The 27,787-nt window shown below is 32.3% G+C and overlaps 3 protein-coding genes across 4 annotated transcripts; 2 read left to right on the top strand and 1 right to left on the bottom strand.

The window, feature by feature from the left end:
- Positions 1–496: 496 nt before the first annotated feature.
- On the top strand, positions 497–2,180 carry LOC130992405 (chlorophyll a-b binding protein CP29.1, chloroplastic-like). The gene is made up of 2 exons (XM_057917024.1): positions 497–1,309; positions 1,624–2,180. The coding sequence occupies exons 1-2, from the start codon at positions 815–817 to the stop codon at positions 1,987–1,989; spliced, it is 861 nt and encodes a 286-aa protein (XP_057773007.1). The 5' UTR covers positions 497–814; the 3' UTR covers positions 1,990–2,180.
- Positions 2,181–8,623: 6,443 nt separating this feature from the next.
- LOC130992404 (regulator of telomere elongation helicase 1 homolog) lies at positions 8,624–19,569 on the top strand. 2 transcript variants are annotated; one of them, XM_057917022.1, is made up of 23 exons: positions 8,624–8,853; positions 9,681–9,937; positions 10,873–11,021; positions 11,415–11,496; positions 11,583–11,730; positions 12,109–12,265; positions 12,530–12,706; positions 13,316–13,443; positions 13,563–13,608; positions 14,425–14,566; positions 14,657–14,811; positions 14,970–15,055; positions 15,120–15,227; positions 15,304–15,369; positions 15,838–15,924; positions 16,667–16,726; positions 16,815–16,930; positions 17,458–17,515; positions 17,593–17,698; positions 18,361–18,425; positions 18,517–19,056; positions 19,184–19,329; positions 19,420–19,569. In XM_057917022.1, the coding sequence occupies exons 1-23, from the start codon at positions 8,752–8,754 to the stop codon at positions 19,499–19,501; spliced, it is 3,063 nt and encodes a 1,020-aa protein (XP_057773005.1). In that variant the 5' UTR covers positions 8,624–8,751; the 3' UTR covers positions 19,502–19,569. The 2 variants fall into 2 exon arrangements, with proteins under 2 accessions (XP_057773005.1, XP_057773006.1); XM_057917023.1 differs by lacking the exon at positions 8,624–8,853 and having other exon boundaries at positions 9,798–9,937; positions 11,415–11,500.
- Positions 19,570–23,890: 4,321 nt separating this feature from the next.
- On the bottom strand, positions 23,891–24,910 carry LOC130992403 (transcription repressor OFP14). Its single transcript, XM_057917021.1, has one exon. The coding sequence runs from the start codon at positions 24,817–24,819 to the stop codon at positions 24,091–24,093; it is 729 nt and encodes a 242-aa protein (XP_057773004.1). The 5' UTR covers positions 24,820–24,910; the 3' UTR covers positions 23,891–24,090.
- Between the last annotated feature and the right edge of the window lie 2,877 nt (positions 24,911–27,787).

The following is a 27,787-nucleotide window of genomic DNA, read 5'->3' as shown; positions in this document are numbered from 1 at the left end:
TGCATCATTGCATGATTGAACTCGTGATTGATAATTCGGCCCGCAAATAATCATCAAATCAAGTTATTATTTATCACTCAAAAGTTGAGTGGATTATTCAACCACCTCTTTAATCCTATCAATCTTATTTATCTCATTCATCAATCCAAATGCTTCCTAAGTATATATGTTTGTGCATCGCAAATGAGTAAAACTGGTTGATAACATATACTTCATCCGTCAACAAATTAAAACATGTCATAACCCTTTTTTTGATATTCATGGACCTATGATTTTTTTATTTGTAGAGTCAATTTTTTCACTAATTCGCTATATTTTATAAAAAATTTGGGGTACTTTTTCAACTCATTAAATTGTAAATAATTAACTTTTCTTAAATTTTATGCTGCCCTTCGTTACGACGTATTTTTATGGATGGAGATAGTAATATTTTGAAAGCCAAGGTTGATGTTATTTGAATGGTAGATATTTTATTAAATATTTTAATGGTAGTAGTATATTTTAACCGTAATCAAAATAGAGAGTGACTGTGAGAATGAAGATCAGAGAAGATAGAGAAGTGAGATTATAGGAGAGAGAAAGCAGACACCTCAGCACCAATTGAGATCGCTCAATTTCAGTGTAGATAAGAATCAGATAAGGGCGAGGCCCCCTCCACCGTCAGATCGATCCACTCCCCCAATCCAACGCCCCCAATTCGCCTCCTCTCCAAAAAATCTCGATCTCGATCATCAAACATTCAAACCCTCGTCCCTATATCTCAACCGCAAAATCACCACATCTCCCAACTCCCACAACTTCCAACCTCCATACCATGGCCGCCACCGCCGCCGCCGCCTCCTCCTTCATCGGCACCCGCCTCGCCGACGTCCACCCGGGCTCGGGCCGCGTCCAGGCCCGCTTCGGATTCGGCTCCAAGAAGGCCGCGCCCAAGAAAGCTGCCAAGAACTTCACCACCGACCGCCCCCTGTGGTTTCCCGGCGCCAAGGCGCCGGAATATCTCGACGGCTCCCTCGTGGGCGACTACGGCTTCGACCCGTTCGGGCTCGGGAAGCCCGCCGAGTACCTGCAGTTCGACCTGGACTCGCTGGATCAGAACCTCGCCAAGAACTTGGCCGGAGACATCATCGGCACCAGAACTGAGGTCGACGACGTCAAGTCGACGCCGTTTCAGCCCTACAGCGAGGTTTTCGGCCTCCAGAGGTTCCGGGAATGCGAGCTCATCCACGGCAGGTGGGCCATGCTCGCCACCCTCGGCGCCCTCACCGTCGAGTGGCTCACCGGCGTCACCTGGCAGGATGCCGGCAAAGTAAGATACTGTCTGCTTTCAGTCATGCATGTTTATTTTTTGCTTTGTGGTTTATAATTTATTACAAGGTCGGTTACAGTTTACGACGAAGCATAAGTTAATTCATAAGAAGCATGTATTTTACTTAAATCATGAAAATATCCGTATTTTATTTGAATACTTGTACCATAACTTGTATCGTCAAATCAAATTATAAGAAAATTATCTAGGAATATTTTCTGGGTTAGCTTATGTCAGATTAGTGTGTGTAAAGTTTGTTAGTATCGTAATTTTGACTGATGTGAGATATTGGATTGTTTGACTTCACTTTATAGGTGGAACTGGTGGAGGGATCGACGTACTTAGGGCAGCCACTGCCCTTCACAATAACCACATTGATTTGGATCGAGGTGCTTGTGATCGGGTACATCGAGTTCCAGAGAAATGCGGAGCTCGACCCGGAGAAGAGGTTGTATCCGGGCGGGTCCTACTTCGACCCGTTGGGGCTGGCGGCCGACCCGGAGAAGAAGGAGACGCTCCAGCTGGCCGAGATCAAGCACGCCCGCCTCGCCATGGTGGGCTTCCTGGGCTTCGCCGTCCAGGCCGCCGCCACCGGAAAAGGACCGCTCAACAACTGGGTCACCCATTTGAGCGACCCGCTCCACACCACCATTTTGGACACCTTCGGCTTTTTCTCCTGACCGGTTTCTAATTATTAATCTTTATATTTTGTTGAGAACATAGTAAATTAATTTGCATGCTATATGTAAAATGAATTTATGGGTGTTCTCATGTAAAAAAATGTGATATTATCTCTTTTATTTGGTTACATGGACATGATGTTGTTAACCAACGTTGTGAAATGTGTTAAAATGATTATCGAATTTCATCACTATAGGTTATATAACCATATTTGATTTTTAGTTAATAATATAGCATCAATTGATAGTTCTACTTCTGTTTAAGTAGTTTATAGTATCGAAGAGTATATGTGTTAGTGTTACTATTCATTAAATAGTGTATAACCCGTCGAAATTCGACGGGATTTTAAATTATAATTTAAATTATTTATATTATTTTTGTATAATATAATTAATTTTTAATTATTTAGTTTGATGTAATAGAATTTACATTATATTAATCTTAATTATATTTGTCAATTAAATGTCACTTTTTGTTAGAATAGTAAAAATACCCGTTTATATAAATTTTGTACATTTTTAATATATTGATGGATAAGAATTAATTTAAGATCTCATTTTTCATCTAAGCATCATCTCATCTCATGATCATCAAGAACTCGAAAGACGATATCTGACTTTTGAGCATTATCTCGTCTAGACCCTAAAATACTATGCCTGAATGCGTCAATCGTTTGAACATCACTATCTGATGCTTTAAATATCATAATTCACTTCTAAACATCATTTTCATTATGAGCTTGAAAGATCAGAGCTGACTTGTGAGATTCTATATTCTGAAGCTTGTGAGATTATAAATAACTTCTAAATATCATCTTGTATAGAGCTTAAAAAATCACCACTTGTGCATCATCTTATTTAGAGCTTAAAATATCATAACTGAGTTTCAAGCATCATTTTGTTTGGAGTTTGAAAGAATAAAACTGATTCGTGAGAATCATCTTATTTGAAGTTTGAAAGACTATAACTAAGTTGTGAGAATCATCTCGTCTAAGGCTTGAGAAAATTGATGTGATATTCAAATTATATCATATCAATTTATTTAGTATTTCAATTGGTAAAATTTCATAAAAAATCAATCTTCATGAAAAATTTATGCAAAATATCTTATTTCATGACCAAATTAAAATGAAGAAATAATTTATTTAATCACAAGTATTTATTTTTTAAAAATTTAAATAATTTTTTATTCAACTAAATAAATTTGATCAACTTTTATTGCAATTTAAATTGTATTAATCTCAATCACTTCACCAATTAAATGTGGGTTTTTGATTTGGAGAGTAAGAACATCCTTCAATATAGATTTTATTTTGGTGAAATCTCATAAAAAATCAATGTTCGATGAGAAGATTTAGATAAATAAGAATGAATAAATATGAAAATGTTTAGAGAATTAGGATAAATAAAAATGCAAAAATATGGTGATGCCACACAGGAGTATTCCATTTTCCTATTAGATATGTGATGATTTTAATACTTATTCTCGTCCTAAACCCATATAATAATATCAACTAATTTCTCGAATTTGTTTAAATTTATAAAATATGTATATAAACAAATAAAATATCAAACAATAATTAGTTAATAATCTAGATAAAATTTCAAACAATAAGAACCTATTTATTTCAAATATATTTAAATATATTTTTATTATTTTTTCAAAGTTAAGTATTTTTTTTATTTAGATTTTTAAATGGTAAAGTTTAATAATCATTATATTTAAATTGTGAATTGTGAGATTCAATATATATGAGCATGTCTTAGATCAATTCGAGAATGATAATTTATTTGAAATTATTTTTCATGACCAAATTTAATTGAAGAATCTATTTATTTTAAATGCATCTGAAAAGTATCCTTTTATTTATGTTTTTTTCATGGTGAAGTTCAATAAAGATCAATGCACAATGATAAAATATCAATGTGGGAACGATGATAATTGATAAGCTAATATATGAATGAAGATTAAGCCTTTTATTTAGATATATCATTATGAGATTAATGTGGAAATGCATATTTATTTCAAACTATTTTACATGAAAAATTAAATTGAAAATTTTATGAATTTAGATAAGCTAATATTTATTCAAATTATTTAGATATATCATTATGAGATTAATGTGGAAATGCATATTTATGAATTAAAATAAATCTTCATTTCCACATTAATCTCATAATGATTTATTCATATATTAGCTTATCAATTAAATTTAAAATCCCATCGAATTTACTTAGACTCGAATTATGAAGTTTAGTATAAATCTACTATGAAAAACTATTGCAATTATAAAAAAAATATGGAATACTATTTATTTGAAATACATATCATAAGTATTTCTTTATCAAGGTTTTCCCATAATTAAATTTTATAGAATATCAATGTGGGAAAGATAGATGGGCTAATGTATTAATGCAGATTGACCCTTTTATTAAGGTTATGATTGATGAAGTTTAGTATAAATTCAATGTGGGATAGATGAAAATAATTCTACACCATATGACATTTATACATTTGTTTTCATCTATCCCACATTGAATTTATACTAAACTTCATCAATCATAACCTTGGTCAATCTCCATGAATACATTAGCCCATCTATCTTTTCCACAAGTGCCACATAGGATAGAGAATAGTGGAGAGCTCTCTAATATGTATAGATAATTGATATAGTACATAGATAAATAACAAAATATAAAAAATCAAATTTGATGTACATATTTGGATATTATATAATTGATTAAACCCATTTTGAATTTATAAATCCATACCCGTATTCGTTTGAAAACTAATAAAGAATTATTTACTACACATTTTGATTGAGGACCAATTTATAGTAATACCCACTACTACTCATACTTATTTAAGTTATGGAAATATATAGATAACTAAATATAATTTGTAATCTTAACTGATCATCTGTCTCAACAAAAACTCGAAAGATGAAAGGCTAATATATGAATGAAGATTATGCTTTTTATCTAGATATATCTTTATGAGATTAGTGGGGGAGTGAAGTTTATTTCAAATTATTTAACATGATCAAAATTAAATTGAAGAAATTATTTATTTCGTATATATCTTAGTATCATTTTCTTTATTTATATGACCAATTAAATTGAATAACTTATTTATTTAAAATACATTTAAGTATTATTTTTTTATACGACAAATTCATTTCAATAACCTATTTATTTTGAGAATATCTAAACTTTTATTTAGGCTTCCAAATATTGAAATCTAATTATAATTTTCTTAGACTCGAATTATGAAGTTTAGTATAAATCTAATATGAAAAACTATTGCAACTATAAAAAAATATGGAATATTATTTATTTGAAATACATATCATAAGTATTTCTTTATCAAGGTTTTCCCATAATTAAATTTAATAGAATATCAATATGGAAAAGATAGATAAGCTAATATATTCATGGAGATTGAACCTTTTATTTAGGTTATGAATTGATGCAGTTTAGTATAAATTCAATGTGGGTCAATGAGTGAAACAAATATAAATTAGTTTCACTCCCAATTCTACACCATATGACATTTATACATTTGTTTTCATCTATCCCACATTGAATTTATATTAAACTTCATCAATCATAACCTTAATAAAATGGTCAATCTCCATTAATACATTAGCCCATCTATCTTTCGCACATTGATATTCTATAAAATTTAATTATGGAAAAATATTGATAAAGAAATACTTATGATATGTATTTCAAATAAATAGTGATTAAGTTCAATAGAATATTAATGTGAGAATGATGAAAAGCTAAAATATGAATGAAAATTAAGCTTTTTATTTAGGTTATGAGTTTAATGTGAAAATGAGGATTATTTCAAATTATATACATGATCAAATTAAATTGAAGAACTTATTTATTTAATATGATCAAATTAAATTAAATTATTTATTTATTTAATATATATCTAACGATCATTTTATTTACTTTAACCAAGTTCAGTTTAAGAACCTATTTATTTCGGAAACATCTATACTTTTATTTAGGTTTACAAATATTGAAATTTAATTTTGATTTTTTAGATTTTGAATTATGAAGTTTATTATAAATTTAATGTGAAAATCTATTGAAGTTACAAAAATATGTGGAAAACTATTTATTTGAAATACATATTATAAGTATTTCTTTATCTATATTCTCCAATGATAAAATATAATATCAATGTGAAAAAAATAGATGGCCTAATGTCTACATGAAGATTGAGCCTTTTATGTAGATTATGAATTGATGAAGTTTAAGATAATTTCAATGTGGGATGGATGAAAAGATGTAAAAATGCCATATAATATAGAATTGAGAATGATCAAAATACTCACTTGTGGGAGTGCCACATAGGATAGAGAATGAAGGAGAGCTCTTCAATATGTATTCTATTTAATACTCCCTCCGTCCCCCAAATAAGTTCCTCTTTTTCCTTTTTGGGACGTCCCCCAAATAAGTTCCTCTTTCTTTCTTTCTATTTTTGGACAACTACCCCACCACTAATAATACTTTATTTATTCTTACTTTTCACTTTTTCACCACTCTCAATACTAATTATCACACTTTTTCACATTTTCATCACTCCCAATACTAATTATAACATATTTTTCTCCACTATCAATACACTTTACCATTTTTCCTTAAAACTCGTGCCGTCCCCAAAGAGGAACTTATTTTGGGGACGGAGGGAGTAATAGATAGATGCATTTTTATTCTAGGAATCTTGTATCGACTGATGCTTATATTTTACTAGTTTATGGCGTCCCAGAAATACAAGTGTAAGTACGAGCTTGAGTCATGAGAGCGAATTAAGAGTTTATATTTAAATTGACCTTTTAAATATATTTAACTTTTCATTTTAAAAGTATAGTGCATCTTATATGTATAATGACGTTTCTCGTACCAAAATCGCGCTTGTCTGCATTATGTTGCAGTCCTTATTTTATATTTTCATGCATGGCTAAAGCGACGACAATTATATTATCTCCGCAAAATATATGTCGATTTAATTGCATTTTTTTTATAAATATTAATAATCATTATTCTTCTTTGCAATTTTTCATTGATTTATGGAAAGTTTTGTGTGTTAACCCCTCAATTAAACATAATTATAAAATAAGGAGTTCTAATGACAACCCTTACATAAAATGAGAATTGAGAATCGCCTCAAAAAAAAAAAAAAGAGAATTGAGAATCATTCTCAGTCATTTGATTGTGAATATATACGATGGATGTATCGTCTTGATAGATTAATACATTACTTAGGTTTGAATTTTGGAGGTAGCAAAAATTATAAGTTTTTCAAGTGAATTAAAATTTAACGTGAATGCATTAATTTTATAAATAAAAACCATTGTTCTTACGTTCTCATGAAAGATGTAAGTCTCACGATAATTGTAGCGAACACACATGGCGCAGTGAAGGTACACTGGGTCCCATATGGTTTTTTTAAAAAAATTAGAGGTATTTTAATAATGTCAAATTTGGGGGATTTGAACTTGAGACCTTAATAATATGTGAGTGATACTTTGTCACCTTATCCGGTAGTAGCAACCGCTTTAATAATGTCATATTTAATAATTAAAAAATAATAAAATAAAGAAAAAATTATAAATTCCCTTACAAATATGCAATGATTGACCGAAAAAAAGCACATATGCAAAATGAATAGTTAAACAGTTTTTGTAAAGTTTTAAAAATTCATGTGCAAAATGAGAATTTATTGGAAGTTCAATAATTTATATGTAATTAATCTTATACTTTCTCCGGCCCAATAATAATGTCCCAAAAAATAGGCACGCAAATTAAGAAAATGTAAATAAAGTAAGAGAAAGATAAAGTAAATAAGGAGAGACATAGAAAGAATAGTGAAAAGAGTAAGAAAGAAATAAAGTAAATGAAAAAAGAGATATATAGTAGATAAAGTATTTGGGGGGGGGGGGGGAGTGGGGGCTGGGACATTATAAATAGGACGTCCAAAAAAGAAATTACTTAATGAAGTCAAATTTATATGACCCCTTTTAATGGAGCATAAAAAATGAAGAGTGATATTTTATATATGAGGCATTTTCTATCCCTAACGATCGCACTCTTAGCTTATGCGAGGACCAACCCTTTATTAGTGGAGAATGTATTTATAGATACCTTATATCCCCTTCGGTTACGAAAATAAGACATAATTTGATATATTCGTTCATTCATGAAAATATATATGTCTTATTTTTAGTAATGATTTGATTAATTATTGGGCCTCTTTTTTTATTCAATAACTTAATTAGTTTTTTTTTTTTTTTAATTTATGAATTTTTTTATTCACCCACTAAATAAACAACATAAACTTTCTTAAAATTCGTGTCACCATTGCCCCTGAATGTTATTATCCCATATATTGTGCATAAAACATGTCGTAGATGACTAATGATATTTTTATATATCCATATTAAATATCAATCATTCAAAATAAATGTCCAAGTAAAAATAAAAATAAAAATTGTGTATACAAAATATTAGTGGGCAGCCATCTAGTTGACCCGGGCCTGCTGGCCGTTGTCAAGCCCGAGCGAAGGGGGCCCAAGTTATGTTGGGCCCCGAGCCAGATTAATATAGTCGTTCCAGAAAAATGGCGGGAAAATGGAAGAACGCGATTGGGGATTTTGGTTGGGAGTAGTAATATAGGGTTTCATCAAGAACAAAATTAATTAATCCGATTCTACAGCCACGAGGAGAAGTGTCTGCGAATTCGCAATGCCGACGTACAATATTAGGGGTATCAATGTGGATTTTCCTTACGAGGCGTATGAATGCCAGCTTGTTTACATGGAAAAAGTCATCGAATCTCTTCAAAGCGTATGAAAAACTCCATGCTCCGGGTTTCTTTTATTTATTCAATTTCTCTGATTGATTGAGGAGGTCTCACTGAACATTTTGCTAGAAGATAAGGACTTCAATATTCTATGTTTGCTTATGGAAATATGATAACTTGTTGGTAAAATTGTATAAAAACTGACTACTGCTGGGGTGTGGTTGAATTGACTAATCCAACATCCGGTTGAATTCGATTATTGGCAGGTTTTATGCAGTATCATATGTTCATATGGAGTTAAATCACACCACGTTTTGTGCTTTATAAAAGAAAAAGTTAAAGATTCTATTTTTATTTTTTCTATCCATTTACTTTAGTTGTGTGAAAAAATTGCTTCTTGCCCAATTTCGCGATGAAATAGTTTATGGCATTTTAGCTGCTGAAAGAAATGTTTCTTGACAAATTTTCAGCTGATTTTTAAATTATGCCATTTGCTAAGTTGCGCTGCTGTATAATTATCACAAGCCCTTATATTTTTAGAAGAGATACCAGCCATTTCCAAACCCCTTTAATAGAATGAAGTATGAGCGTATATGTTCGTCATTAGGGATCTCATTCCATCGCTGGAAAGACAGTCTGTACGAGTATATCATTTCATATTGCTTTAATTTTTATTTGATTCATTGAGGTGTTTCTCTAGCACAAATTATATTAATTCTGTACTACATTTACTAGCCCCATAGTTGTTTGCTTGATGATATCCTGAAATATATACTTGTTTTGTTCATTAATGTCAATAGCAGTTTCATGCAATATCCTAAAGATTCCATTCACCACCGATTTAATTCTGTTTCATTTTATACAACGGCAGAAAAGTAATGCTCTATTAGAGAGTCCAACTGGAACAGGAAAGACATTATGCCTTCTATGCGCCACATTAGCTTGGAGGAGAAGTTTTGGCGAGTTTTCTAGAGGCCGGAACGATAAAAGTAGCATCAGAGGAAGTCAGTCTGTAGATGAAGATCTACCGCAATCCCAATCTTCTCAGTTTCCCACAATAATTTACACATCACGCACCCACAGCCAGATTAAGCAAGTGGTTAAAGAGTTGAAGAGGTCCAACTACAGGTCTGGTCTACTCCCCTGCTTGTGCTCCAACTACATTGTTCTTTGTTTTTGGTCACTGATGGTTATAAGCGCTTGTAAGGTTGATGCTTAGAAACTTCTCTATGGAGAATGGGTTTCCAAGATTTTTTTTGGATATGCTTTCAAGTGACATTAAACATATTTAAATTATCTGCATGCCTGATGAATGGCTGAATAGGTACTATAGTATATTGAATCATTGATATGCTTGCCCTCCCCTGTTCTTCCAATAAGTATGTGCTTCTTTGTCTTATCAAAATCTTGAAGTCCTTGGAGAAACAAAATCTGCATCCGCAAAATTTGCTGATCAGGCATTACTGTTTTAGTAGTGAAAAATTTGTTACCTGGAATTATTCTGTACGAGTGATTATTGTTGGCTCTTCTTCAAACTATATACTATTAAAGATTGAACATATTAGCCTTTTTATTGATAGTACTTCAAATATAAAGGTTCATCTAAGATGGAAAGATAGTTCGAGGTATAGCCGCTTGATTGACATTAGGACTGAACAAAGCTGGTAGAAAAGGAAGTGGCCGCAAGCTTTATCACACTGTTCCTAGTTCCTTTATTTCAAGTCAGTAATGGCTTGGGATACAATAGGTTTGCATCAAGCTGATGATAGCTTGTAAGTATGTTAGTCATCGGAGTAATGGTGATGAAATTTTGGTTCCACTGTTGTTGGGAGCTCTAACCAGAACACATATTGTAGTTTTTCCTTTGTGGGTCAATGTCATTTTCTTTTGTTTAATTGTATTTATGAGTAAATTTGATAGTTCTTATAACAGCAATGCTTACCAAACATACCGGACTTGTAATTTTTCATTCAACCTTTCTTTGAGAATGTCGAATGCATTTCATATATATGTGAGTATTTTTGTACAAAGGTATAGTAGATTAACTATATGTGAATATTCAGGCCCAAAATGGTGGTGTTAGGATCTCGAGAGCAATTGTGTATTCACGACCAAGTAAGTCTACTTCGTGGAAAGGCGCAAACAAATGCTTGCCATGCCCTATGCAAAAAGCGCACAAAACGATTTTGTGCTAATTTTTCGCGTGTTGCAGGTATGCCTTAGTTTGGCATCGTTCAAATGCATGCATGACAGGCATCATATTTAATAGACCATCAGTATCCTCATTTATAATAGTAAGCTTGGTTGTTATCTTTTGGAAGACACCGTTCCAACTATCTAGATTATTATATTGCAGTCCAATATATATGACTATGACTGTAAATTATTAGGCATAGGAGCGATTAGAGCTATATTACCCGACATAAATATTCAGTATAATAGATATGGTGTCACATGCTGAAGAAAACTGATAAGATATGATTTCCATATTACTTTCTTAAGGCCGTTGTTTACGACAATACAACTTATGGTATATACAGTATATTTGTGATGCAAATAACTGCTATTCAATTTGTATACATTACTTTCTTCCTTGTCTCTTCAGAATTTGTCAAGAAGAATCCTGGTATTGGAGATGATCCTATTGATATTGAGGACTTGGTCAATATTGGAAAAAGCTCGGGATCGTAGGTTTATGGTTTCTGCCTTCTATTGTTATCTTTGACAGAAAATTGATCAAGTTAAACTTAACAATGATTATTCTCAATCTTAGGTGCCCTTATTACCTATCACGGGAGCTTCATAAGGATGTTGACATCTTATTCGCACCTTACAACTATCTTATTGATCGTGGGAATCGAAAATCTCTAAAGATTGACTGGAATAAGTGCATCCTTATTTTTGATGAAGCTCACAACTTAGTACGTATAACTCTTTGACTTTTGGAGCACGCCATTTTCCCCAAATCATTTTACATCTTATCATCAGTCCGCAAATACATCTTGTTTTAGAGATTTCAAATTCATCTTAACAAATACATTGAACTTGTTTGGTAAACTTCTTATTTTGATTGATTTGAAATCTTTGGTGTCCCGTATTGATCCAGTTTTTGAGTTACCTAACTCATACAGACATATATTCACTTAAAGTCCTCCATATCCTCCCATTTATCAAATCCTCTATCTGAATGCAACCATAATTTTTTTGAGATTGCAAGTAATACTATACTATATGTTGGTGGCATGTGAACATTCTTTGTCTTACAAGCTTCACTGATGACAATTTCTTTTCTAATGCAGGAAAGCTTATGTGCTGAAGCTGCCTCTTTTGACCTGCCTTCAGGTCTTTTGACAGCTTGCATATCAGAGGCTAAAAACTGCATTGATCTTTCGGTTACTAGGAGGGACACTTCTAATGATAAATCTTGTAGTCCAGATGATTTTGCTATTCTTAGAGGTATATCAGATCTTTTACCTAATGTTTCCCTCATGAATGATTCATGGATATCAAATTTGTCATTATCCTAATCCTGGACCTGTATGTGTGTTTCTCATCTAGATTTAATTTTCTGCCTTTATCATTATATGGTAGAGTTTTATACTATGGGTATGGCATGTAACACTGGATCTTCCGGCCTCATTCTTCTTTCTTGCTTTTATTATCTATGACATTCTATTCCCAAGTTTTAGGTCATTATATATTCATTACGGTGTTCTGCAGCACTTCTTTTGAAGCTTGAGAAGAGAATTGCCGAGGTGCCAATTGCATCCAAGGAATTAGGTTTTACAAAGGACGGGCCTTACATTTATGAGCTGCTGTCTGAGCTAAATATCACCCAGCAAACTGCCAACATGCTCATGGGTATTATTGAGAAAGCATGTGAACTTCTTGAAGAAGGTACGTACCTCCATTGGTTACCACCATGGACTGCCAGGATCTTTCACTACATTTCTACAGTTCAAGTTTATAACTTTGTTGTGACTATATTGGGATGTGTTGCCTTAAGTTTTTTTTTTTTTTTTAATTACAAATAGTTCCTATGCATGGGCTTTGGTCTGGGAACTCTGTTAGTTATTCGTGTTAATGCAAACAGTAACAGAGATCGCCATATTTGGAATCTTAGGTTGCGACATTTTCACAATTTGTTAATACCCAATGCCAGCAGCGCACCCCCATTTTGCCTTTGGTCTTTCATTTTGAAATACTTTATCCTAGGTGTTGTTATTATCTGTTATGCTCCCGACATAGGGATCTGTTATGAAATCTTTTCCTAAACCTTTCTTGGAAAATAAAAAATATGAGAACATAACCAAGCATGATTGAAGCTTGTTTCACAAATTTATGCAAACATAACCAATCATCAGTGAACTAATGTATGCAAACAATTGTATCTCTCCTGCTATCTCCTTTTTCTTAAATAAGCCATTTTGAATACTCTAACATGTGAAATTAAGTTCCGTTGGTGATACTGTCCCTGATATCTAAATCTTCTGACTTTTCCCTCAGATGGAAATGTCACTGGAAGTGGAGGATCACATAAAATGAATGGTACAGTTTGCAGGCTTGAAAGCATAGGTGATATCTTTGGACTGATTTTTAAGAATAATTGTACTGCTCATGCCCAATATTATCGTGTAAGTTATATCAATTGATTCCCTCACATAATTTAAGCCAAGTAACAAGCTGTACTTTTGTTCATGCCGTCTTCCTGAGACATTTCTCTTTTGTGATTGATTGCTTTGACATTTGACAGCTTCACGTCCAGGAAGTCGAAGCTAGTTCTAATGATTCCCTTAGAGGTAGTCTATGAATTTCCTTTCTACGTAAAAGATGGAGATCATTTTAGAGCCTTATGATTCCCACATATTTGATTATATAGTTTGTTGAAGTCCATGCTTTTTCTTGAATTTTGGCAATTAACTTTGCCTAATGTCTCGTGCAACTGTTGTCTTTTTATCACATGCTTTATACAAGGATTATTTTAAAAGGTTGTCAAAATCATAAAAGTGTTGGCTTTCTTTTTTAAAATAAAGAACCATTAAATTCTGAAGAATGCACTGAAACTGTTCCTGTGGTTCCGTCATGCATCCAATCACATTCTAGCGTTATACTGCATGTTGTTTAGGCTAATGTATGAGAATGAAGATAATGATTAAAGATTCTTACTTTTCCACTTTTCCTAGAAAACTTAATTTTTGAACTGGACTATCATATCTGGTGGACACAAATAACTGGAGCCTATTACTTATATAGCTGGCGAGTTTGTTAATGAATGTGCGTGACATATTAAAATTAAAAAAGGATAGGTCCCATACATGCATGTGTAAGGTGTCTATGCATGGGTGATGCAATTTCAAAGGAAGTGTTTCAGCAATTTGTGCATGCATATGCACAGTGATATCTTCTTGCCATCTCTCAACTAAATTGTACATGTTCTTATACTGAAAATTAAGTTCATATCAGAGTTTTCTGATTTTTGTAAATCAGAAAAGGAAAATGAAGAGGAAAATAGATTTTCATCCTGTACTTTCTAAATTGTAGCTTTGGCTCACTTATTTGCAAATATGATGCATTGTGATTAACGCTTATGAATTTACCCCAACATTCATAATTAGGGAAAACTTCTAGGACTCTGAGCTGGTGGTGCTTCAATCCTGGAATTGCCATGGAAGAATTCTCCAGGCTTGGTGTTAGATCTATAATTTTGACATCTGGTACATTATCACCAATGGATTCATTTGCAGAAGAATTGAAGTTGTGAGTATTATTGAATGAAACTGTTTCTCATAATCATGTTGATGGTTGCTTCCAAATAGAGAAGTATTCATTAGCTGTTTGCTGTTGTAGAGAATTCCCTATCCGTTTGGAGAATCCTCATGTAATATCAGGAAATCAAATATGGGCTGGGGTTGCACCGGTTGGGCCATCTGGTTATTCATTCAATTCTTCATATCGCAATCGTGGTTCAATAGAGTACAAATCGGAGTTGGGCAATGCTATTGGTATGATAGCTTATATACAATATGCCTCAAATCCCTTTGTTGTATCTGGCGAGTCATTTGCAATATTCTCCATGCAACTTTAGATCTTTTCGATTGTCAAAGCTGAGTTATTAGTTACCATAATTTAGAAAGTTACTAATTTGGAATTTTTGCGTCAGTCAACTTTGCTCGAATTGTACCAGATGGACTGCTTGTATTTTTCCCATCTTACTACCTTTTGGAGCAATGCATCAGCTGCTGGAAGGTAATTTATCTTATGTCAAGATTAATGTTTTTTATATTTTATTAAACAAACTTCTTATTGACAGGATCAACAAAATTTATCAAATCCAACAACAATTTGGGAAAGGATCTGCAAGCATAAATTACCTGTTGTGGAACCTAGGCAATCGTCACTTTTTCCTTTAGCGATTGAAGTAAGTTGCCTAAATGCAGAATTATTTGTTTGAGGCTTTTTCTATGCTAAGCTCCCTTCTTTGCATCCTTTGTCAGGATTATATGACAAAGGTAAAGGGAACCAACTCTGGCGCAGTTTTTTTTGCCGTGTGCCGTGGCAAGGTATGGATATATTCTGTGTAACAAAAATAGTTCTTGATTGTGCACATTTTATATGCTGATACTAGTTTGTGGTTCAATTGAATTTCAGGCTGGTTGCCCATGCGCAATTATGTATTGAACTCATTAGACTGTATTATGCAACATTGTTAGAAAGGAAAGTACCAAAGAGTTTAGCTAGTTTAAGATGCTATGATTTAAAGCTCCAATCACTAATCAGTAAACTGTGTGACATGATACAAGATACCATTACATGTCATGAAAGCTGGCAATAACTGCCAAGGCAGCTTGGAATGGCTTAGTAGTTTTCTTGGTCAAATGTTTGCTATTTATTCTTTGAGAAACTCTTAGTAGCCTTGTGCCACTTTTATTATATGTAGAAAATATTTCGTCTTCAGTCCCAAGAAGTCATTCCTGAGTTTCCCAATTAACATCCTTGCAACATGATATTTTGTTCTATCATATTTGTAGGTGAGTGAAGGACTAGATTTTGCTGACCATGCTGGCAGAGCTGTGGTCATCACTGGGTTGCCATTTGCCACCGTGACTGATCCTAAGGTTTGTCTTAAGTGTTATTTAACTTATTTTGCTTTGTGCTTATGCATCTGTGGCTATAGCAATGTTAATATTACAATACTTTCCCTTCACATTTCAAATCGGTAGGTTGTCTGAATGTGCTGCAAAAGGCAACATTCACAAACTTATAAAACTGCTTCTCTCTCTCTCTCCTTTTGTATGTTTAATTTGGGAAATTTCATTAGCAAAATGGCTAGTCTTACTGGGGGATACTTTTTCAACATTGTGCGGATCCTCTAGCTTGAAAAGAATTGAAGGATTTTTTAAATTGTGAGGAATATTTAGGGAGGGTGTATAACAGAGTAAAGTTTAGAGTACCTTGGTAGATGTCAAATTATAATGAGTTTAAAGCCTATCTGTATCAGGTTTAGGTAGAAAAAGGACTTGTATTTTCTAAATAGGATAACATTTTTACTTTAGGGTGGCTTGTGTGTTGCACTGTTTTTTCTATATCAACAAAATTTGTTTGTTTTTTGTAAACGAAAGACCTTTTATATTGTGAAATGCAATGTTTGAGCAAGAAACTGCACATATTGTTTGTTGAAAATTCAAGAATGTCCCTTATAATCTCGACAACACATTTTTGGATTTTTCATTATCTTACCTCATGCATAAAATGCACTTGTTATGATAAAATATTTGTCAAATATGTCAAATACCTTCCATTTGTTTCATTTATAATTATGTCTGCTGAGAAATTTCCCGTGTCAACTGCTTGAGACAGATTCGCCTGAAACGTGAATACTTGGATCATCAGACACATTCTCGGAAGTCCATAAACAAGGTAGCATGCATCTTAACAGCTGGAGCAATACCATTCACATATTCGCACGTTTCCTTAGCAATGACCTACTGACATTGTTAATGGACAGGGTCTCACAGGTGAAGAGTGGTATTCTCAGCAAACATTACGGGCTATAAATCAGGCCATTGGCCGAGTTATTCGTCATCGGCATGATTATGGAGCAATTATCTTATGCGACGAGAGGTGGTTTTTTTCACTGATTGCATCACATCTTGTGTTGCAAATTATTTGCCGACATTCTTCAGTTTTTACTAAGAGCTATGCTTCTCAATTAGAGACACAATTTGGATTCCTTCGGGTTGATCTTCTTTAAAATTTAAAACTAGGAAATTCATCATTCATTTGCATATTGGGTCCTGAAACTTTTTCTGAAAAGCAAACTATTTTTTTAACTGAAAAAAATAGTATTTTTTTTCTTTGTTAATTCTTTAAAATTTTATGCTAGGTATTTCATTATGCTTTGGTGTATAATCCAGAATTATTAGGTCTGCACATTAGGTCTTTCTATGATTTTCTACCAATCATGGCTGAATACACGGACCATTTTAGCTGAAATCAAGTGTTTCGTTGAGATGTTCTCTTGTTGTCTTAATTCTTGAATTTCCAGGATCTATGTTGTCAGTTATATTGTTGGTTATAGTATGTCTCATAGACATCTTTAAGGACAGACTAGAAGTGCTTAACAATTTACTCTCCTTTGTTATAAATAGGTTTGCGCATTCTAATCGCCAGTCTCAGATATCTTCATGGATACGACCCCATCTCAAAGTGCGTTTTGTCTGTCACACTTCATTCTATTCAATTTCTTTATTTCTAGTTAATGCTGTTATTATTTGTATTTGCAGTGTTACTCCAAATTTGGCGATGTAGTATATACATTAAATCGATTTTATCGAGATGTTCAAACATATCGTCTTCCAAAGCTTGAATATGCACAAAATGAAGATCGAGGTGATTTATGTTATTTTATATATATATATATATATATATATATATATATATATATATATATACTTTTTATGTGTTTCTAATGTACAAGTATTTTCTTATGCTTCTTCCTCTGCAAACAATCTCAAGTTCTTGTTTATGTGAAAAACAGTAAGCATTATTTTGACTTCAGGCTGTGAAATCGATTTGGGAGTTGAGCCAGGCAATAAGTTCAATATAAAATAGATGGAATGACCAAAGAGAACTTGTAAACTCTAGAAACCAGCAAACAGAAATTAGTAAATATAAGGGAAAATTAAGTGGGTGAGCAGCAGAAGGACTAACAGAAGTGGTGCTCTAGTTTCTCTGCTCTTTGCCTTTCTCTTCTCTTCTAGATAACATTTTCCAAATACGAGGTGAACATTTGAACAAAGTTTCATAGGAATTCCCCTGGAGGAATTATGAAATAATTGTTGGATAAGATGAAGTTGAAGTACGAATATCCGATCCAATCTACTCTATATTTTCAACCAAATGTGATTAGAATGCAAAAAAGATTTCGTCACTGGAAAAGATGGAACCCAACTGAGGGTATTATTTTGAACTATCAGTATATATTGAAATATTCCACTTTCCCCAGAAAATTGTTTAAAGAATATTTAGTAGTCATACATATGTCGCTGCAGAACGTGCTGGAGTTTCACAGAGCAGCTTCCAGCCTTTGGATAAGATTCGCCTGGAAAAGCTCCAGGTAATCTCAGTTTGCCACTTCAAATTACTTTTAACTATATTTTACAGTCATCGATGCCCTTATTGTGTTCGTAATGGTTTTCTCATTGAAGTACGACAACCAGAAGACAACATTCAATCCAACTAGCTCCTTGGACTCAGTATTCACTGCTGAACAAGTCAAAAGAGGCAGTATTTCTAGCCACACGAGAGAAATACTTCCTGCGAATCGCTCTTCTCTAACATCAGACAAGCTACTTCAAGGTTTGAAGATGAAGTGTTCAAGAGATCTTACACACACTGAGAAAGAGTCTTCGATCATTGATGGGAGAAGCATGCAGGATTATGATGAAAAAGCTGTTGACCTGGTTGCACCTATTTTACTGAAAAAACAAAAGTTGCTCATAACCGGGCCTAATCAGTTAAAACATGAAGAAAAGTCTAACCATTTCAGCAATTTGGTGAAGAAAGAACACTTGCAGTTTCCAGAAAACGTCTGTGACCTCAATCCTCGAGAAAAAGAAGTATTGATTGATGAACATCTAAGAGAAAGAAGAACCATTGAGCCCGACATCACGAAACATAAGGATGTTGTGTCTGAGACTGTATCTAAAAATAGCACTGAGACCAAGGGATCAGCTTTTCTCATCCAGGTGAAGTACCTTACATGTTAATAACATTGCACCTATCCACTTCTCTTCTTCTTAAATAGTACTACTCTCTTTTCCACGTTACTTATTTTTGGAAGAGAAATTGCCTGAACAAATTTGTAATTTGCAGGTTCGAGAAAAGCTTACTGAGTCGGAATATAAAGAATTCGTAGGCTTAATGAAAGCGTTGAAGTCTAAAGCAATGAAAATTGGGCATGTTCTGCAGTCAATTGCTAGATTGTTTTCTCTTCCCGACAGGCTCTTTCTTCTCCATGGGTATGAATCTTTTATTAGATCGTTGTTTTATTTCTTCTCCATGGGTATGATTATGAAGCTTACTAAGGCATCTTTCTTGATCTTTGACAGTTTCAAGGAGTACGTTCCTGCAAAATATCACTCTCTATATGAGCATTACATTTCCACTACATGCGACGCAGCTGGTGTTTAAACTTACCTCCTTCCTGCTGAATGGATTATGCTACTTCACATTGAATTTACGCATATAGTCTTACATTATTTCTTTTCCTCACTTATATATATATATAAAAGCTCAACCATTTATATAAATAGTAAATTATATTTTTTTGCCAAAATCACTTTACTATTTTTAGAAATAAATATTTTTTAAAACTTTTTTGTTTGTTATTTTTGTCTACTTAAGATTATCTGAAATATTTTTTTGTTATAATTTTTCATGTTGCCCCAATTTAAGTATTAGTGAATTTTTGATCTTTTAAATATTTTATATTTGTTAGTCATACAGATAAATGTAAATAAATTATTCAATAAATATTTATAATATTATTAAAATATTTATATTGATAACATCTATGATTACAATAGACTTTCAGATATTTATTTATTTATTCTTACTTGAATATTTAATCAACATATGTAAAATATTTGAAATTTAAGATTATCATATGATTGTGTATCAATTAAAATCTCAACAAATTAATTATAACATAATCATAGCACTATAATTTATTGCATTAGTAATTTTTAATCTCTTAAATATTTTATAGGTAATAGACTAATAGTTATATTATATACATAATTTTTTTTAGTAACATATTTTTGTATAAAATGACCACACATGTTCAGTAAATGTAAATAAAATACTTCATTCGTCCCCATATTTATGCATATATTTTCTTTTTGGTGCGTCTTCCAAGTTTATGCATATTCTATTTTTGGACACTCTTCCACACATAATTTTTACAATTTTACCCTTCTAACTTATACTATTTACACATAATTTATTTAATAATATCCTCAGCGTGTGACCCTTTCTCCACAATCAATAATTCAAATAACTTTTTATTAAAACTTGTGTCGCGTTCAACCATGCATGTTTCTAGGGGATGTAGGGAGTATTTAGTAAATGTATGTATTACAGATTTAACAATTGTGTTGGGATGTGTAGAGTAGAATTTGCGGGCCAAGGGGCATTTAAGAGACAAAGGGAGAGTCATGTGTACAAGGTTGGGATGAATAGAGTAGAATTTGCGGGGTCAAGGGTATTTTGGACCGAAATTGTAAAAAATGGCTATAATTTATACTCCCTCCGTCCACGAAAGAACTTCCTATTTTTCTATTTCGGGACGTCCACGAAAGAACTTCCTACTTTTTCCTATTTTGGGACAATACCCCACCACTTAAAAAATACTCCCCTTTTAAGACAATTCCCACCACTCAAATAACATTAATTAAAACAACACAATAAATTATTAATATCTTTTCACAATTCCCAATACACTTTACAACTTTTTCTCCACTCTCAATACACTATACAACATTTTATTAAAACTCGTGCCACTCCCTCCTAGGAAGTTCTTCCATGGACGGAGGGAGTATTTTTCATATGGGTGGCCGAAAATTGAATTTCATGCTCAATATGGCTATATGAGTGTATATTTTCTAGTATGGAAGGGGCAAAAACATCTAAATATTCTAAATTATATTGTTTAAACAAAATAACTCAAAATATTAATATTATATTCAATCAAATTAGTTTATTAAAAGTAATTTGTCACTCGCATACACAAACATAAAAGATTAAATTTTCACCTTTAAAATTTTGAGGACATTATAGAGTAACAGCTTTCAATCAAGACAAGTGATTTACTATATTTGTTACTAACTTCATAATTCTTCAGTAGAAAATACGAGGTGAGCAGGAATAAAAAATTTAGAATACAATTAAATTCGTTATTACAATTTGAACTTATGAAGATGATTGATTTTTTTATGAAGCGTTAAAGCAAGAATGTGAAAATGTCAATTCAAAATAATTTCATTTTTCATTGAATTATTAAAAAAATAAATTACTTTCTTAAAAAAAATAATTCATTTTAGTTTTAAATTTATCTAAAAAAATATAAATTCACACTGAAAAAGAATATAAATTTTGGTGTGCTCAAAATAATCATCCAACTACTTCGTATCTCTATTGTCCTCATCCGCGTTGATAAAATATACTCTATCCATCTCAATTAAATATAGTACTTATTTTCTTAATGAATAAAAATTATTCATTAAAAGTTCTAGAAAATCTTTTTTGCTTAGTACAATCCTTAAATAGAAAATATATGAATATTTTGATGGATATTTTAACTAGCTAATAATGATCGTTGATAAAATATGTTGTTAATTGATATTGGTCATTGATTTGACTCACATACAACTATAAAAGTCTATCTTTATTTGAACAACTATATTATTAGTGAAATCTATCATATGTATAAGTTAGAAAAATTATTAATGTTATCTTTTAAGTTATGAAAATATTACACTTTCAAAAAAAATTATGAAAATATTACTAATTTTATTATAGTTGTATAATATAAAAAAGCATTCAACTTCAAAATTATAAATTACTTATACTATAAATGAACTGTGCCAACAACAAACATTTTCGACGCAGCAGTTGTACTAGTTGTTGTTTAGATTTTAAAGGGATTCGTTGAAACAAGCAAAAGAGAAGAATTTGATTGAGGCTATGGCAATGTACATTGTTAGGTTTATAAGAACGCATAATTCCAAGGGCTTCTTTGTCTTGGAGTTCTTCATATGAGACATTGTTTTGGATCAAATAAGTGTTTTGGATCAAAGAAGTTGAATATATATTTGGGTTGCTTCTGTGTCAACTATACTTTGAATATATATTTGGGTTGTTTCTATGTCAACTATGCTTGATTTTAGACGAGTGAATAGCACAAGATGATCGACTATTTTTGTTTGAGTAATAAAATGAGTGAAAGATATAGAGGATTATGATTTATGCAAGATAGGATAGTATTTAATAATTTTATCTTACACAATATTTAATTAGTAATTTTAGCACGTACATTCAAATCTATAGATACAAGTACAACGATATATGTATTCATGGAAACACTTTGGTATAAATTAATAAAGACGAGTGGCGCTCAAGGAAAAAAAAAAAAAGAGTGGAAGAAGACGTTACGGTAGGTTTTTAAATGCTGCTCTCATTCAAAATGCCAACTAATATATAGAGCTACTAATTACTACTATTATCATTTCTATATCAATGCGGACATAAATCTCCTAATAAATTTGCTTAATGTAGGGTAGTGAAATCTAACGGTTCAGTTAATAAGATCCTTCATCTTCAATCAATAGGTCGAGATTTAGAGCTCCAAACTAATAGCTTGAAAAAATGAGAAATCATTATTAATCCACTCTTAAAAGAAATAAAAAAATAAAAAATAAATTTGACAGTTGTAGTTGAATATGGTTTGCTTTGTGTTCAAACCCATGCAAAGAGTGAGAGGTCGAGATTTTGTCTCATGTAATATATAGTACATTTCATATTTTGGGCATTTTGTGCAAGTCTATGTTAGTCCATAATCAGAAATAAAAAGAACAATTAAAAATAGTTATTGATGATAGGGCAAGAGAGTCTTTATTTATGAACTTGCAATTCGTGAATTTTGTTGTCTCGATGGATTTGAAATTTGTGCAGAAATCAAATACTACTATAAATCATAATTGGATGATGAAGATCCTCATATTTCGAAGGAATATTATTATCAACAAATTAGTGGGCTAACGATGAAACCCATTTACTTCATGTTTTTAAAATTGCGGTATTGAAAATTTCCCAACCCATCAGAAATAACTTTTGCGGGTATCCATTAAATCCATTACCTATTGTCAGCCCTAATAAATAAAAGAGGCATGAATGTTAGCCTCAACTGTTGTTGGCGACTTATTTATATATATCAATAAATTTATGTAGTCACACATTATGACTACGTAATTTATTTTTTATGAAATAAGATTTAGTTATTCGATATTGTCTACATTATATTATATTTTTATTTTTTGTAATATATATATAAAAAAAAATAGCTACAACATAGATAATACACTAAAATAATTCATTTTAGTTTTAAATTTATCTAAAAAAATAAAAAAATAGCTACAACATAGATAATATACTAAAATAGCTAAATAAAAAAATAGCTACAACATAGATAATACACTAAAATAGTAAAAGAATTGAATTTCAGAGAAAACATCAAAAGCATATTTGGTCGTTTCCCTCCCTCAGATCCATTTAAGTGAATTAATTAAGGTTGTTCTACCTATATCCCTTTTCAATCAATTCCCATTATTAATTTTTAGTAATTCAAAAATACTTAATTGTGAAATCAATATATGTATAACATAAATACGAAAACGAACTCTTGCATTTTAAAATATCTGAGAATCCAGTTTCCTCTCTTTCTAAAACAACAAAAATTTAAAGAAAATAATACTAATATGAGTAAAACTCGGCGGTATATATTATATATATATGCGTCATTTTGTCTTACACAAAATCATTGCAAGTTTCAAAAAGTAATTTTATATTATATACAAATAAACATGATATTCTATTTACGAATTAAAAAGTCCAACAATATCACGTTACAATTATATTATATAAAAAACAACTATTTTAATAGTGACAACGAAAAAGAGAGCACATTTTAATTAATTTATCTTAAGTCACGTTTCATGCATGCATTACATGTCCCCATCCCGAGCTCCGCCGTTCAGCGGCTGCAGACTTGCCGGAGATTTGCCGGAATTCTCTCGCAAAAACACGATCACATCAACGAAAGCTCGCAGAATATACCTATAAGATTTCTTATTGTTCAAATCCAAATAACAAAACAGCAGCTCTTCCAGAAACTTCCAATCCACCCTCCGGTTATGCTCCATCCTCACCTCCACCATCTCCTGCATCGATCGCCGGAAATCCTCGTACGGACTCGGCGAGTACGTCAGCAGCGCGATGAAATCCTCCGGCGCTAAGGCTCCGTCCGCAGCCTCCGCCTCCTCCGACGTCGACGAGGATTCGTTCGTGGCGGAGGCGGAGGAGACGGACGAGAACGGCTCGTCAGTGATCCGCGAGCTCGTCGAGCCGGACTCGACGAAGAACCGCGCCGATCGGCAGAGGTTCTCCGGCGGCGGAGGCTCCAGGAGCCGCGGCGACTCGAGCAGAAACGCGCTTTTCCTCGAGATTCCTTCTTCGTACTCCTCCCGGTAGAGCGATCGGAAATTCTCGAATAGGAATTTGTCGATATCCGTCAGCGTTACGCCGTCGCCATCGACTTCCTTCTCCTTGCCGGCAGCGGCCGCGGCGAACGACGTCGTCTTCACGTGCTTGCAGCCGCTCAGCGGGAATTGTTTGTTGGGGATTTTGAGTTTCGAGAGGCAGTCTTGCAGTGATTTAGGGATTTGCTTTGGCATTTTTCTTTTTCTTCTCACAAAAATGTTAAAACTAAAATCACAATTTCCTGTTAGGATTTATGAGGTTATGAAACAGTTAACACGTAGAGAGCCCTCATATTTATAGCCAGATTTTTTGAGATGATAAATAAATAAAAGAAAAGATCATTTTGTCAGCGGCATTAAATTATGAATTAATAATAGACGTTTTGTTATTGCACCATAAATAGATAGGTAAGTAATTGTAAATTTGTAATGGGACTATTTACTGCATATCTTTTTAGTGAAAATTTCGTCAACACTCATTTTTTCCTTTTTATTCAATTATGAATAATTATGAATATCTATTAGTATATTGTTTGAGGATTTGAAATAATATACTGAGTTACAATGAGGTAGCTGAAATTTAATTAGGCCAATAAAAGGGCCCCAATTATTATTTTCCAATTGATTTTATTTAAAGTTCATCTCTTATGATGACTGGTGGCGCTAATTAAAATCTTTTGTCCTGTTTCTCTTTTCATTTAATAAATATAACTTTTCTTTTCAAAATTTTATAAATGAGATTTTATATGTTTTGAATGGTTATAGCTATCTGAATCTAGTCACTGGATTTCAAAATAATGCTCATTCTTTGTAAAACGAATCATATACTATTATTATAAGTAATTTTTAATTTAGTTATTTATTTCTACCAACATAACCATAATATTACTCCCAGATGATGACGCGTATGGATATCTTAAATGCAATTTTTCTTTTTGAGAACTTAAATGCAAATCTTGGAATTATACATATTCATATAATCAAATCAAATAAATAGTAGTATACTTATGATTTTAATTTTCAAATCTTATTCTAATAATCCGGTCAACTATTAATTACACCCTAATTAAGTTTTCAGTGTTTGACTGCAAAAGTCATAAAACGTTGGTAGATGTAATAAAAGAGTAAAATGTTTGCATGATCATCTGCCTAATGGTTTTAAATCGTGTTGACCATATTTTACTCTCTTAAAATAATCTGTGCCAAACTGCCTATACACCAAATGAAAGTAACATTTAATTTGTAACGACGCCTTTTCTGAATTTTTATTCAGCTCTCTGATTTGATTACAAATTTTTTGAATATTTTATTCAGATTTTTAGACAATTCAATTCGGATTGTCTTTAATTTCCATTTTTACATTGTCTACAACTTATATCCATTCACTTTTTCTAATATTTGTTTGTAGTTAAAAATGTTATATATATTTAATAATATATTTAACACTATATCACAATTTTATCGGTCGGACACATGATTAGCCACCCAAATCATGTGTTCGACCGATAAAATCATGTGTCCGCCTGGGCGCGGACACATGATCCAGCTACCCATCGTTCATATGTATTCTTGACTGATAGCTGTCAAATCGTTGACTTTTATGATTGATAGCTGTCAAATCGGTCAAATGTGTAAGACTTTCACAGAAAACCAAGCAAACCCATCAAATCAAAGGGTATTTAAAGAATAGGGCATAGAATGCTTTGTATAATAAGAGATGACATTTTTACAAAAAAATAAAAGGGTTAATTCTCTCTAAATCCTTAAACTATAGTCATTTTCCGTTTTTTCCCTCAATCTTTGAACTTCCCACAGAAAATCATCAACTTTCAATTTTTCCTAATTATCCCATGTCGGGTTTTCCGGCCAAATCCGGTGTCGGAATTTTCCTATGTGGCGTTATTCTTGCCAAATCACTGTATACGTGGCATATCACCCCCACCCCCACCCTCACCCTCCCCCTCACACGTCACTCTCTCTCTCTCTCTCTCTCTCTCTCCCCCCCCATCCCCCTTCCTGCTCTACCCGCCGTCTGGCTCTCCCTCTCTAACTCTCTTCCTCCACCGCCGCCACAATCGTCCAGTGTAGTGCCCCAAAATATTTTTTTTTAAGTACAAAAATTTCTCTTCTTTAATTTATTTTAATAATTAAATTTTAAGTCTTATAAGTCGCGCCTAGATATTGCATGAGCATGAGCATTTAATCATTTCTAGCATTTATTATTATTATTATTATTATTATGAGGATATTATTTTTCTTTTGTTATAAGTTACTACATATTTTAAGCCCAAAGAATTATATTTTTATTTCAGCCCAATTCTTTCTTGGAGCCCATTGCTTGAGCCCAAAGTAATTTCTTCTCTAGAATTTTCAGCACCAATTGGAAACCCTAATTCACCTTTCCTTGATAATATTAAAATTTTGGTAAGATTTCTTCTTAATTGATTCATCTACCAAAAATAAACTCTCAACCTTTAGTATAAATAGCCACTCTTTTATCCCTATTTTCTTCACACTCAAAAATCTTTCGAGTTTCCTCTGGCTGAGGTAAACTTCTTCTTCCTTTTCTTCATTTTCTTTTGCTTCCGTAAGATAAATAGTTTATGTATTTTTCTTCCTATTTCTTTTTGTTTGTATTTTGCGTTCTCGTCTAGGAAGACAGTACAGTACTCTCTTGTTTATAGGTCATGCCTTTTCTTCCTTTTTGTAAATGGTTGTCAGTCTATGCAATAGGTATTAACTGAAGGTATACAAATGCCATACATATTCTTTTTATATATATAGATTGCAATCATTACTTATTTGTTTATATAGTATATGTGTAATATGAGATTATGCGTATATACACTTTTTGCTAGGAAAATGTGCACTCTTCTCTTTAATTTATGCACATGTTTATTAATTTTAACTTTATGTTTGATATGATTAGTAGTTATGTGCCTTTTATTTATGCAGTATATATATATACTCGTATATTTTAAATATTAGTAAATTTAAATAGAAAAGAACTTTGTTATATACGTACATATACTAGAATTATACGTGTGTATATATGTATATGTTTGTTTAAAGAATATGATTTCATCAGAATACATAATTATATATTTATAAATTCTAATTCTTTTTTTAAGAAAATTGTTGGCAGAATAAGTTTGCATGTTTT

Source organism: Salvia miltiorrhiza, chromosome 7 (assembly GCF_028751815.1).
Source record: "Salvia miltiorrhiza cultivar Shanhuang (shh) chromosome 7, IMPLAD_Smil_shh, whole genome shotgun sequence".
Taxonomy (NCBI): domain Eukaryota; kingdom Viridiplantae; phylum Streptophyta; class Magnoliopsida; order Lamiales; family Lamiaceae; genus Salvia; species Salvia miltiorrhiza.
Note: the sequence above shows the minus strand (reverse complement) of the source record. Positions and strands in the feature narration are given on the sequence as shown.